Source organism: Poecilia latipinna, unplaced genomic scaffold, assembly GCF_001443285.1.
Source record: "Poecilia latipinna isolate Pla-1442-1.1 unplaced genomic scaffold, P_latipinna-1.0 Scaffold1726, whole genome shotgun sequence".
Classification (NCBI taxonomy): Eukaryota; Metazoa; Chordata; class Actinopteri; order Cyprinodontiformes; family Poeciliidae; genus Poecilia; species Poecilia latipinna.
In genome coordinates, this window is record NW_015114342.1 from 78,043 (window position 1) to 90,865 (window position 12,823).

At 37.3% G+C, this 12,823-nt stretch overlaps 2 protein-coding genes across 6 annotated transcripts in view; one reads left to right on the top strand and one right to left on the bottom strand.

The window, feature by feature from the left end:
• Positions 1-1,453: 1,453 nt before the first annotated feature.
• On the top strand, positions 1,454-6,797 carry LOC106964838 (uncharacterized). 2 transcript variants are annotated; one of them, XM_015060570.1, is made up of 4 exons: positions 1,454-1,952; positions 2,081-2,231; positions 3,553-3,952; positions 4,952-6,797. In XM_015060570.1, exons 2-4 carry the CDS (start codon positions 2,090-2,092, stop codon positions 5,721-5,723), a joined length of 1,314 nt encoding a protein of 437 aa, XP_014916056.1. In that variant the 5' UTR covers positions 1,454-1,952; positions 2,081-2,089; the 3' UTR covers positions 5,724-6,797. The 2 variants fall into 2 exon arrangements, with proteins under 2 accessions (XP_014916056.1, XP_014916055.1); XM_015060569.1 differs by having other exon boundaries at positions 1,454-2,231.
• A 261-nt stretch (positions 6,798-7,058) lies between these two features.
• The window catches only part of dcun1d5 (DCN1, defective in cullin neddylation 1, domain containing 5 (S. cerevisiae)), a 14,661-nt gene continuing 8,896 nt past the window's right edge, over positions 7,059-12,823 (bottom strand). Inside the window, exons 2-10 of one of the 4 annotated variants that reach the window (XM_015060574.1) lie at positions 11,880-11,944; positions 11,736-11,775; positions 11,162-11,258; positions 10,480-10,645; positions 10,308-10,399; positions 10,129-10,237; positions 8,705-8,809; positions 8,311-8,413; positions 7,059-7,452 (exon numbers count right to left, since the gene is read on the bottom strand). In XM_015060574.1, the coding sequence (XP_014916060.1) occupies positions 7,328-7,452; positions 8,311-8,413; positions 8,705-8,809; positions 10,129-10,237; positions 10,308-10,399; positions 10,480-10,645; positions 11,162-11,258; positions 11,736-11,775; positions 11,880-11,944 (902 nt within the window). In that variant the 3' untranslated portion in view covers positions 7,059-7,327. Of the gene's footprint in view, positions 7,453-8,310; positions 8,414-8,503; positions 8,574-8,704; positions 8,810-10,128; positions 10,238-10,307; positions 10,400-10,479; positions 10,646-11,161; positions 11,259-11,735; positions 11,776-11,879; positions 11,978-12,823 lie in introns of those variants that run through there. The other 3 variants (XM_015060572.1, XM_015060571.1, XR_001428515.1) reach the window with 3 other exon arrangements.

The following is a 12,823-nucleotide window of genomic DNA, read 5'->3' on the forward strand; positions in this document are numbered from 1 at the left end:
TGTTTCCTTCTGATTGTTATTCGTCCCATCCATATATATTAAAGTTTTCTGCACCAAATAGGCCATGTCATGTGTATTAAAATCAGAATCGAGTTTATACTCTGTACGTGTTTCAGTAAGCTTGTTTTGTTTTTGCCGTTTGAAGTATTTCCACACAATTCAAATATAGAATTAATTTGTATTTGCCAGCAGATGGCAGCAAAACATAAATCTGGAAGCCAACACGAAGTAGTGTTACCTCGATGTAAAAAGCTCGTAGATGTTTTTACATTATGTATTCTAACGTGACAGTGAGAAATAAATACGACGATGTCAGTTTATTTTAATTCTCATATTTTGTATTTGATGTTTTATAGGAGATTAAAAACAGAAAAAGTTGTGATTTCGTATGTTAGCTTTGACTAGGGTAGCGCTGCGTTGCATTGTGGGTAACAAATCAAACGTTATGTTAAACATTTTAAAACATTTTTCAGTTTTTTTCCCTAAAACTCAGTTATCCCAGTATGTTTTAACTAGTGTAATACCACAGCGTCCCGATTCTGGTTTTCTTTATTTTCTGTGTTGGCACCGTGAGTTATGTGGGTATGTCTGCGAAAGACATCCCGGCGAGAGAGAAGAGCAACTCATACTTACCTGGCAGGGGAGATACCATGATCATGAAGGTGGTTCACCCAGGGTGAGGCTCAGCCATTGCACTCCGGTTGTGCTGACCCCTGCGAATTCCCCAAATGTGGGAATCTCGACTGCATAATTTCTGGTAGTGGGGGACTGCGTTCGCGCTCTCCCCTGATTCACTGTTAATGTAAACAATCATTTCAACATAGTGAAGAAGGTTTAAACATGCACGTACAGTTTTACAAAAACCACGAAAGAAGCTCAGTTATTAAGAAATAATTCGAATTAACAAAAAGTTGTACATTTTCCAAGAGAAAGATAAGAAAATATTAAGTATTAAAACATTATAAAGTCAGATCCGGTATGATGACGTATTTCAGCCAGCGAAAATTAGTTCTGTTTTATGTTTTAAGCTTTGTTGAGTCACAATATCATGAGAATAAAGTTGAAATAGTAAGAGAATAAGGTGAGAATGAGAATAAAGCCATAACATTTGTTCTGATACAAATATCAGAAAAAATATCTGATATTTAATAAAGACACATTTCAAGAGCGAAGTCGTAATAATACAACAAATAATACAACAAAGTTATAATAATGTAAGAATAAAATCCTAATATTACAAGAATAAAATTGTACAACAGTAAAGTCAACATAATATGGAAATAATTTCATAATATTTCAAGAATAAATATGAGAAAAAAAGTTGCACAAGAATAAAGTAGAAATAATACAAAAATAAAGTCATTATTATGAGGGTTTTTCTTGTAAAATTAGGACTTTATTCTTATGATTTTATTTTTTTTATTATTTTCTTTATGTGGTCCTAATACGAGGTTGTAGAAATGAACTTATAATTACTGCATAGAATCTTCTCATTCTGCATTGGGCATACAATAATAGTCTTCCAATTTATCAAACAATCTACTTACTTTCAAAATCAGTTAATCAGTTAAGTGACTAAGTTACATTTTCAGTGCTGTGATTGGGTGTTGAATAAAATATGGAAACAGTGAAGCGTTGTGAATGGTTTCCAGGGTGTTTTAACCCTTCACTGATGCAGAGAAGCAGCAGCTGATGCTATTAATCTTTAACATCTTCAGAGAAAACATCCCCAGTGTCATGTGAGGAGCTGCACTTTACTCTCATCTGGAGGAAACCTCAACAGAAACACGACTTCGCCCACAGAGGATTGAGGAACGAGGTGAAGCTCCTCATGGAGCCAAATGATGCTAAATTCAAACAGATCCTTCTGTTTTAAACTTTAATTTTAAGTTGCGATAATGACTTTTCATTCTACTTGAAGGCAGCAGCAGAAGCAGAAGAACCAGAAGCAGGTAAAACCAATCTGAGCAACATATTCTACATTTAACGTGTCTGTTAATTATTAAGGTTTTGTTTCTCTGTTAGGATCTCGAGTCGATAGCAAAAAGCGTTGAATAAAAGCGTCTGTTTTATCCCGCAGGTCTGAACGATGTGGTTGATTTTCACAGCTCTTCTGGTCGCCTCGTTAAACCGACAGAGCCAAGCTTCGGTGACTTTTGCTTCCACCTGCAGGGTCAAAGGTCAACCAGAGGAAGAGCTGATTTTACACTGCGGTGATGGAGAACATGAAGGTGAAGAAGACTCTCTCGTAAAACGGTGTTGTTAAATGTTGCTACCGGTTTCTGCTACCGGTTGCTTTTTTATTTTTTCCAGAGGAATGTTTATTACCGAGCCATTTAGCTCTGAGTTATGAATTACCCGGCATAAAAAGGCCCTTTAGAATCAAGCAGTAAAAATATTCCAGCTGCTTTTTCCCATTTAATTCACAGAAATGTTGAAAAAATACAGATATGTAATATGTTAGATGACTATCAATAAAACTCTGCTGCCTTTTTTGCAAAGAAATTGTGAAGAAGGTGAAGATGGGATCTGAAGAGTAAGATGGTGTATTAAGAGCATTGTAGACATAAAAAACGGGTAAATTTCCACCAAGAATCTCAGAATTTTAAGATTAATCTCAGTCATTTTCGACAAAAAACAAGGACATTTCTCCAAAAGTGTCTAAAAAGTTATATAATAATGTTTTTGGCAGCATTATGACAGCCAAACAGAACACCAGACCAGCTGTAGCTTCTAGGGAAAGAAAAATAACAAACAAAATGTTAACACCAGAATTAGAGCAAATAGTGCAAATTGAAGAGAAGCAGAAGAAGAAAGTGAGAAAAAGTGGTCAGTTTGTCTCCCAGTAACCTAAAACTTATGGCTGCATAACTACAGAAACCTTTAAACTTATCAACTCACTCATTCTTTGGTTACCTAGCAATGCACTCATTCTTTGGTTACCTAGCAACACACTCATTCTTTGGTTACCTAGCAACACACTCATTCTTTGGCTACCTAGCAACAACCTGGTAACTTGCACAGTAGCAGTTTCAGGTTTCTCCACTGTGCCTCATAACGTCATAAAAACAAAAACACAAGACCTGGAGTGAAACCTGGATAAAACCGGAACGGTCAGGTCATCAGTCTGTCGTTATTTCCGATATTTAAAACAAAAAAACAAACAAAAAAAAACAACAACAAAAAACTAATCAATAATTATCTATAAAGACTGCTGTGAAACCCTTTTATCATGATACATTTTTCAGCCTTAGTTTGTGAGAACATAAAATGTCATTTTAGGGATTTTTGGGCAACAAACCACCTCACAGATCACAAATTTCCTTTTTAAATAACCTGTTAGAATAATCCTGTCCAAGTTTGAGTTGTTTGGATTTACAATAAACTACTTTAATAATACAGTAAACGATTTGATTTTATTGTGGTAATTTACCCAGTGTTGTAATGTACTACAGCAGTTGTTTCCATCTTCAATATTATGGCATATAGAGATTTTATTTGAAGATGTGAACTTTTAAAACTCTTCATGTATATTTCCTTGTGTGTTTTCAGGTGTGGTCCAGTTCTGGCACACACCGTTCGGTGACCTCCAGAGCTCTGGTTCCCAGTCCAAACTGGACCCGGTGTTTATGCACCACGATGGGAGCCTCCTTATCCAAAACTTCAGCATCCACCATGGTGGGCTGTACTACTGCATCCTGCAGCATGCAGAGGGATCCATGCTGTGGCCCTTTGAGCTTCATGTGGACCAAAACATGGTGGCTGAGGCTGACAACGGGCGCGGCGGCGGCAGCTGCGCTGCACGCCGGTTCAGGAGGAACGCAGCTTTTACAGGCGAGAGGGAAGCCGTGTTTTCAGAAGAGATTTTTGCAGGAGCCGTGGCTGCATCGGTGCTGCTGACGTTTGTGGTGGGATTCAGCGCTGGAGCTCTGTCACGGACTCCTGTTCTCAGGTGGGTGATGACGTTTAATCTGTATGACGACCACAAGCTAGAAAAAATAAACCTCTGCTGAATAAGGACTTGATTAAAGGACAGAAGAGGAGTCGAAATCTGCATTCTGTCATAGGAAACACTAAAGAAACAACCAGATGTTGCTAATTAAGACACACTGGAAAAATACCAAATCTTACCAAGTATTTGAATCTAATTTCTGGTGTAAATATTTTAGTACAATTGAAATAGGACAAGACTAACTTACAACCAACTTTTCAGCAAAATACATGAACTTATTTTAAGTCAACAATTCCTTTATAGTGATAAAAAATGCAAGTTCCATTGGCAGATTATTTAACTTGTTGGACATTTTTCCCATGTTATATGTAAGCTGCACAAGAACAATAACACTGAACTGAATAAATGTAACCAGGGTCGGGACTTTAACATTTTGATTTTGATACAATCAAGCTTTTAAAGCAATTAATTGCATTTTGTTGTTACATATGGGGTTTCAACCGGAACCTTTTTATTCGCATGTTTCCGGTATGACTGTATATTTGATGCACAGGTGACATCCCCAAACAGCAGCAATGGATTCTTTTGACCCACTGGCAGTTAATTTTTGCTTCAGAAAGTGATCTGGTGAGAGGCAGGTTAAAGACTATTATTGCATTCAAGTTGTGCTAAAAGGAGTTAGCCAAACAGCGAAGCTATTCAAGGCTAAAGTAGCATCTCAATGCTAACATGATGCAGCAGGATTGACATCAGCATCCATAGTCCAAATAGAATAGCACTTTGCACCAATCAAATGGTTGAATACCAGATTAAAAACAATAAATATGTTTTTTTTATAGCTTATTTGTCAATCCATTCAATAATTTAGCATCAGAAGATGTTTCTGGATTGAAAATGTTACTTGTTCCGTCAATATGTGGCTTTGCAGATGATGCAATTAACCGAATCTCACCACTAACTCAAACATATTTACCAAATCACACTGATTTCTTCACTCAGGTGTTTAAAGTCACTAGCTCCAAAGAAGAGAAGACGTCAACCTGACGTACCAGACGGCTCTCGGGTTACCATGACAACCCTTCCATCCATGTACGACAACCAGGCCTACAGGACGGGAGCGATTCCCCATGACTCTCAAATCTGGCGAACCACGGAGACGCCAACTCTGCTTACAACCCCGTCTCCACCCGCCAAACCCAAGCGGAGCTTTCGGCTCAAAGTAGAAGAAAAAGAAGAAGAAGAAGAACCGGAAGGAACTGCTTATTTGGAAGGATGTGATTCTAACCGGGCGGAGGGGGAAACCGGAAGCGGAGAGGATGGTGAGGCACAGGAGGAGGAAGAGAGCGGCAAGCCAGAAGAAAAGGAAGATGGAGGGAGTGAAACAGAGGACAGAGAGGAAGATGGAGAAGCGAGCGAGGAGGTTAGAGAAGAAAAACAAAATACAGACGAGAGTGAAGAGTTGGAGCAGGAATCCACAGGAACAGACGACGAGAGGAGCGTCAAAGCGGAAGCTGAGCCCAGAGGAGAAGACCCGCCATCCGGTTCTCACCGGCGCCGCAGCCGCGTTATCCGCCTGTACCAATACGACGAGGACGGCCAGCGATACGGTCACCTCCCGGACCCGGAGGCTCCGGAAGCGGCCCCCAGGCCCAGGCAGCGCTCCCGGTCTCTGACCCGCCTGAACGCCATCATGGCGGCGGCCGCCACGGGGCCGATGGAGCGGACGGAGCCAGAGGAGAAGCAGCAGCAGCACTTCCACATGGACATTTAAGACTCGTGTTATTCTGTTTCAATCATTATCACGCTATTCTTTTTTTTTTTTTTAATAACAATGACACAATAAGAAAAAAATACCCTCCCCTTATTAGCACATGCGCAAATTAGCTGATGGTACGGATGATACTTCCGGAACAGGTCGTGCAAAATGGAGGCGACGTTAAGTTTGAGGCCTAAACCACTCAGCCAAATAAATTATATATATAAATTGTCAGAATTTTATGCATATATTAGTATGTTTTGGTTTTTCACTCACAAAAAAGCTCAGTTTAATATCACAATTGTTATTTATGAAAAAAGATCAGAATAAAATGGAGAAAACCGTTTTCTCAATGGGAAAACAGAAATTTGGGTCGCGCACAATATAATTACTATAAATAACCGGCCAACATGCCACATTTCAGTTTGTAAAGTCAAATTTACTATAAGAAATTAAAATTAATTTCAGGAGTTTTAAAATGTGAGAAAAGTTTTTGGATTGTTAAAAGCAGATTAATATCAGGATTACCATCTAATTTTCTCTTCAGATTCAGGCTTCTGACTACAGCTACTGACAAAGTATTCACAGTAAATATATTTATACCTGCTTTTAAACATAATTCTACTCCCTAAACACTTTAGCCTAATTCATTAAATGAAACATAGAAAGTATTAGAACATTTCTGGTCGTTTGTATAATAATGAAAGTCAGGCCACAAACATTCAGCAATTTGGGCACCCACTTATTAAATGTGGCTAAATGGATTTTAGAAGAAAGTTTTTGTTCATATGAAAACATTTCCTAGACCCAGAAATAAACACCCATAAAGTTAGAAAAATGTACGCCTTTTTTTTAACCAACATAAACATCTAAGACCCTTCTCAGAAACTACAATGTTATTTTTGTTCTAAAAAAAAGTATGCATGTTTAAATCACAAAAGTGAACTATTTACAGTAAAATTTAGCATTTTTTTTTAATTGGGGGAAAAATATGACTAAAAGCTTCAACTTTGTGATTTTGGCTGACAGAGCAAAAAGTTTGGACACCCTGATCTAAAAGCTGCAAAATAAAGGATTTATAGATCACATGAAGAAGTTGTTTAGATATAATTCAAAGACCAATGACTAAACTACATTTCCTTAAAGGGTATTCTAGTTTAAAATGTAGTTTTCTATTAAATCTTGTCTAACTGAAGGATGTAAAATTATAGATGAATCCGTATGAAAAGCGAAATGAGATCTTTTTCAGGATGTATTTCAGGTTAGTGTGCTGCACACGCACTAATCTGACAACACGCTTGGTTGTAATAAACCTTCATGTTTCATCATTTAGGGAGAAGCATCTTGTTATTTTCATCTCATTTTTAATAACAGTGAAAACATCTAAACAAGAAAAGCGAAACAATTTCACAACTCCTTCCGCTCATTTTGTTTCCACGCGTTCTCCAAATCAACACTAAGAAAACAAAGTAACTTCTACTGAGAGGAAGGATCCCAGCAGCAGTTTATCAGTGGCAGACGGAGGAGTCTGGAGGTGAGGAGAAAAGAGTCCACAGCGACGATTCTGCAGTCCATGTTTTTGTGTTATGTACGGTTTTATTTGTGTTGGTGAGACCATGTCAGAGCTGCGTCGTCTCTGCAGAAAGTTTTCGCTCTCCTTCCCTTTTAGTGGCGACGCAGGGCGGCCGCAGTGAAGCCGGCCGCGCCTTCTGCCACTCCACAAACTCATCCAGCAGCACGGGCCCTGGAGGAAGCAAATGCCTGTTAAACGGCCGCACAGTCACTGCGTTTTGTTTTAAACATCCAAATAAAATCTAAAAGGTTCCCAACGGTGACTCGACAAATTAAAATTCAAGTCCTGTGCTTCGAACCTCATCATTTTCCCCATTTATGGTAGCAGTACAGAGTTTTAAAAATGTTTAAAAAGTTAACACTTTTCTGTCAACCTACGATTTAAAGTGATTTTATTGATACTGCAGAAAACATCCCACAGCTTTAGCGTATTTTCCTCGTGTCTCACAATAAATCCATGTACAGTTTGTTCTATGGCTTCAAACCAAAACAGAAAAAAGAAAATAACTGTGTTGTTATAATCCATTTTAATAAAGAAATAATAAATCGTAAAATCAAAATAAACGGTGTTTGATCTTTGCTTCAGCTATTAAATCCACAAAATAGTTTATTTAACATGCAGCGATACCAGAAATGACAAAGAAAGAAGAAAGTACAGGAGATAATAAAAACATATGTATTTTTAATTTGAATGAAACTAAAAAATTAAACCTTTTTCAGCTTTGGAATTGTTTTTCTAATTTTATTTTAAAACAAGAAAGCCACCCAATTTTTCATTTTTTGTGGTTATTTTGAAACTGAAAAACCAAAGAACGAACTATTGTAATATTACTACAACATGAGTGAACATGTAAAAATGAATATTTACAGAGTTCTTTAAAAACCCACAAAAGATTCCTACAGCAACGGTCTGGAAAATTATCACCAAGTTAGAAACTCATAATTTCTAACTTGCCAAATATTAATACTCTTATTTTTAAATATGTATTTAAATAGACAGTTTGTTTCCTGTGCTGCAGGTGATACTCACAGGCTCCGTCTTCGTCGTAGTTGCTGAGGTCGGTGCTGATGGTCCTGCTGAACTCCAGGATGTTGTACCACTGGTCTTTATTCAGGCCTTTGTACTTTGACTGCTGTGGAAGAGAACAAGGGGCTTCATTGTTGAGGAACATATTTTAAAAGGCAGTCCAGGTTAAAAACAAAAGCTAAACAACTTTTAGAACCTGCGCCATCTGAAATAATCTTCGACTATATTTATCCAGCAGGCTGACGTCTTAACTTGTCCTGTTATGTTTACATAGGAAAGTGGAGCCGAAGTTTCCAGCAGAAACATTTCCTCTCGTCATTCTGAGAAGATAAACTACTCGTCCTACAAACTACAGGTCTTCTGCCAGGCCCAGGCGTTTAGACTGAGGGTAGTTTACCTCCAGGAACTGGCGGAAGACGGAAAAGAGAGGCCAGGTTCTGCCCAGCAGCAGAGCCAGCATGGATGTAGCCGTGTCCATGTCCAAACTCCTCTGGTTCGTATCCTAGCAACAGAGACAAACCCGATTAACCCAGTTACACTTAACCCCCCACACCTGAGCCAACAGGAGCGCCAAGGTAGCGTTTCATTTTAAGAAAACTGACCACCTCACTTCAAAGCCAACATTTACAGGCCTGTCATGATAAAAAAACATTCTAATTATTGTGATAAACAGTATTTATATAATATTTAATATATTATTTACGGTAAATGAGACCATTCTGCAAGTTCATCCTCTAATAAAGAAAATCTGAATTTAAATTATTCAGCTCATTTTAATTAATCATTAATTATTTCATCATTTATCATCATTTATCAACTGCATCAGGTTTAAATATTTATCAATTTCAGCTCTCAAATGTGAAATTAACAATATTGAATTAATTGTTAGAATTACTAAAAATTAATTTATTTAAGTAAAAAAAAGTCACATTTGTGTTTTTTTGTTTTCATCATTATAGGTATTAGTGGACATAAGTTATAACCCATTTAATCCAAATGCAACTTGGCTCCATTTCACCTTTTCAATCAGACGATACCTGAACTAAAAGCAGGTGCACAGACGCACCAACCCACTTTTCTCACTTCCGGTACCGATACCGATATCTGCAGTTTAGTATTGAACCGGGCCAATACAGAAAAACTGCTGAATTAAAATGTTATTTCTTTTAAACACAGACAAAAATGTACTTAATTACAAACTTATTTTATAATTCTGCACCTGCGCATCAGATTCACCAATATGTTCATTAACTTGGTCAAACATGTAAAAACATCTTTAATTTGTTCAGTCAGTGTGATTAGGAGTAAAACAGCCAATTTAAAATAAATAATAAATAAACTGAAACGGCCAAAAACAATAGTTTGTCTATTTTGGTCAAATGTAAAAGAAACTGCAATAAACTTTTTCAAGAGGTTCAGAAAGTGAAATTAGGAATCCTAAATAAAATGTAAAATAAATAATAAAGCATAGAATTAGACTGAATAGATCTGGCTCATTGTCACAGATACTGATATAATATATACTTTTTAAATACTGACAGATATTAATATCGGAAGCAGAGGTAGAGAAAATCTATTTTGTTTTTGGTTATAAAGACTCAAAAGGTTTTATTTAAACAAAGCATTCAGACTAAGCGAATGAAAATGTGCTAAAGGAATCGCCTCGTTTATTTTAACTCTTCTCTCTTTGTAGGTTTTGACTGAAATAAAAAAACATCATGTAATAAAACCTGCGTACCACTAGCAGGTCAAACTACAGAACAGTGACAAACTAAAACCAGTTGGGTATAAAATGAGTTGACATAATAAACAAAAACTTACTCTGGCAAAGTCGAAAGCGTATCTGTAGATATTTTTGAAGGCTGCGGAGTCGTTGAGCTCACTGCGCATGTAATCAAGTTTGCTTTGCAACCTCTCAGTGCAGTCGCATCTGAAACACAAAGCGGCGTCGTTTATCTGCTGCCAACCAAAACCAAACCGGTGAAATTAAAGGCACCTACTGTAACACTGTCATCCCACTGAGCCACTCGTCTTTCGTGAAGTATCCCATCTTTGACGCTCCTAGATGCCACGCCAAAACTAACATTATAATCTGGAAGGAAGGTCAACGGAGACAGAGGTGATCCAGCCGTTTGTTGGAAAGCAGGATCCACGTCGGACAGCCGGACTCACATTCTCTGGTTCCACTCCGATATCGTCACAGAACTTCTCCATGGCTTCCGGGCCGACCATCTTTTCAGCGCCGGCGTACTTGTGGAACCAAGCCAGGCACTTTTTACCGGAAAACTGCCTTTCAGCGCCGTTTGGCTTCACACCACGGACCTGAGGACGAGGAAAGCTGCGACACCCAAAACAAATTAAAACTTAAAAAGATCATTTTATTCATGCAGCACATTTTCAGCAACAAGGCAGTTCAACAGGCTTCACATGGATTACAAGGAAATCCAAACAGCAAAACCAAAAGAAAGACAAAAAGGTAAAAATACAGACTAAATATCGGTTACCCATGTTTAATAATAATAATAGTCAGTAGTTTATAAAGTAGTAGAGATTTCTATGGATCTGAAGTTTGCTCGTTTTGCTAAATGTTGGTTCTCCGTGTTTAATTCTTGTTCTAAGTAAACTAAAAGGAGTTTCTCTTGCTCCAATATTAAGTATTAAACTAAATGTTGGTTCTCCATGCTTGGTAAGATTAGTGAGGTATAAAACTAAATGCTGGTTCCAGCGATAATAAACTCTTTATTTAACTCAAATTTTCCATCATTATTTCAAGAACGGCAGCAACACAAATGAAGGAAAGGATAAATAAAAAAATAGATTTCAAAATTCAGACATTATGGGGAATAAACTTTACCTGGTAATTTTACACTTGTGCCCGTGATCTTCAGAATCGGGCAGTTTCCTCTTCTTCACAGGCATTATGGAACCTTTATTGGGCTTTACTAGCTGGGCTGCACAGAACAAAAAGTTTGGAAAAATACCCGATTAGCTGATTGCTCCAGAAAATGGCAAAAATCTAAGTAATGCAACGTGAATCTCAAATATTTTGAACACAAAATCTGCAGAGCTTTCAAATTGCAACTCTCCAACTTATTTAAAGTCTTTCGCGTTTGAAAATGGACAAATTATGTTATGTTACAACTTAATATAAAATTTACATAAGTTTAAGTCATGCATTTTCAAAGAAATTCACAGTGAAACCAACCATCCTTGATCTTAAGATGTTATATTTTGTTTTTACGTTGGTTAATGCTTTTATAGTCATTCTGCAAATAAAATTATTAAATAATATTAGTGAGAAATGACTCAATAAAATTCCAGTTCTAAATTTTGTATTCAAAACTTACTTCCGTTCCTGAAAAACTAGCATGAAACTGAACAAGCACTCAATCAATCACTTATCAATAAATCTCTTATCTAGTCCTTACCCGTAAACTTCTGGCTGCCTTGTCCATTCAAATCAAGATTCTGAAGTTAAAAAAAGTATAAATTTACAGTGAAAACATTGAAAGTTCAAAATATGAATAGATTAAAAGGCTAAACTTTATTTTGTATAAACAAAATTGACTTACAAGCTTATCCAGCGTTTCTGAAATGTAACTGATGTCTGCCAGACCGCACAAGTCGACCCGATGATCTGTCACACAACCGGGCAAAACATTACTGGCATCTAAAGCATTAAAAAATTTAAATAAAACTACAACTGCAAGCAGTTATCATGGGTTCCTTGCCCGACCCAGCAGGTTTTAATATGCGCTTCAACCCAGAATCAAACCTGCAGCCTTCAGATTCTGAGCTATATTGAAAGTGGGGATTCGCTTGCATTAGATGTAGCGTCGCTCAAATCTAAACAAATAACCTGGAAAAATAATTTAAGTCTTCGACGCTGGTTCTGCTCTTGGACTGCTGCTACTGGTAGTAATATTTCACAGACGTATTGCTGCTCAACCTCCACCAGACAGTGACTCTCACACCGAACGTCTGCTTAAAGCTACAGCATGTAACTTAAAAAAAAAAAGATTTCAGATACATAAAACTTTCTCTGTCCTAACACTAGACAGATAATCTCTGAAAAATAATCGATCTCCTCCTGGCATTCTCAGCTCGGTCAAAAACAACCAATCAGAACCAGCATTAATCAGCTAGCCAATCAGAACCAGCATTAATCAGCTAGATATGCTCTCAGGAAGTTTTGATTTAGTAACTCAGGATTGTTTATTTTGAGGCAACATGCATTTGACTTTGAATGACTGTTTCCTTTTTACTTGACACTATTTGACATTAATTGATAAATTAGAGTACTAAGAGTCTTGCTGTTAAATATTTTACTGATTGCAGATTTTTCAGTTGTCCTTTTGACTGAATAGCTGCTGCATTGTGCCTGCAAGTATTTTGCATGTTTTATGTCTAAATTAGGTTAATTTATTGCCAGACAATTTTTCCATAACATAACATAGTATCATTTACACCAGAGGTGTCCAAAGTGGGTCCTGGAGGGCCAGCATCCTGCGTGTTT

Excerpts from the sequence above, each read along its gene's own strand:
- LOC106964838 (XM_015060569.1), top strand. The coding sequence starts at position 2,090 with ATGTGGTTGATTTTCACAGCTCTTCTGGTCGCCTCGTTAAACCGACAG. Across the intron at positions 2,232-3,552 it reads CGGTGATGGAGAACATGAAG|GTGTGGTCCAGTTCTGGCAC; the intron begins GTGAAGAAGACT and ends GTGTGTTTTCAG. Across the intron at positions 3,953-4,951 it reads TCACGGACTCCTGTTCTCAG|GTGTTTAAAGTCACTAGCTC; the intron begins GTGGGTGATGAC and ends TTCTTCACTCAG.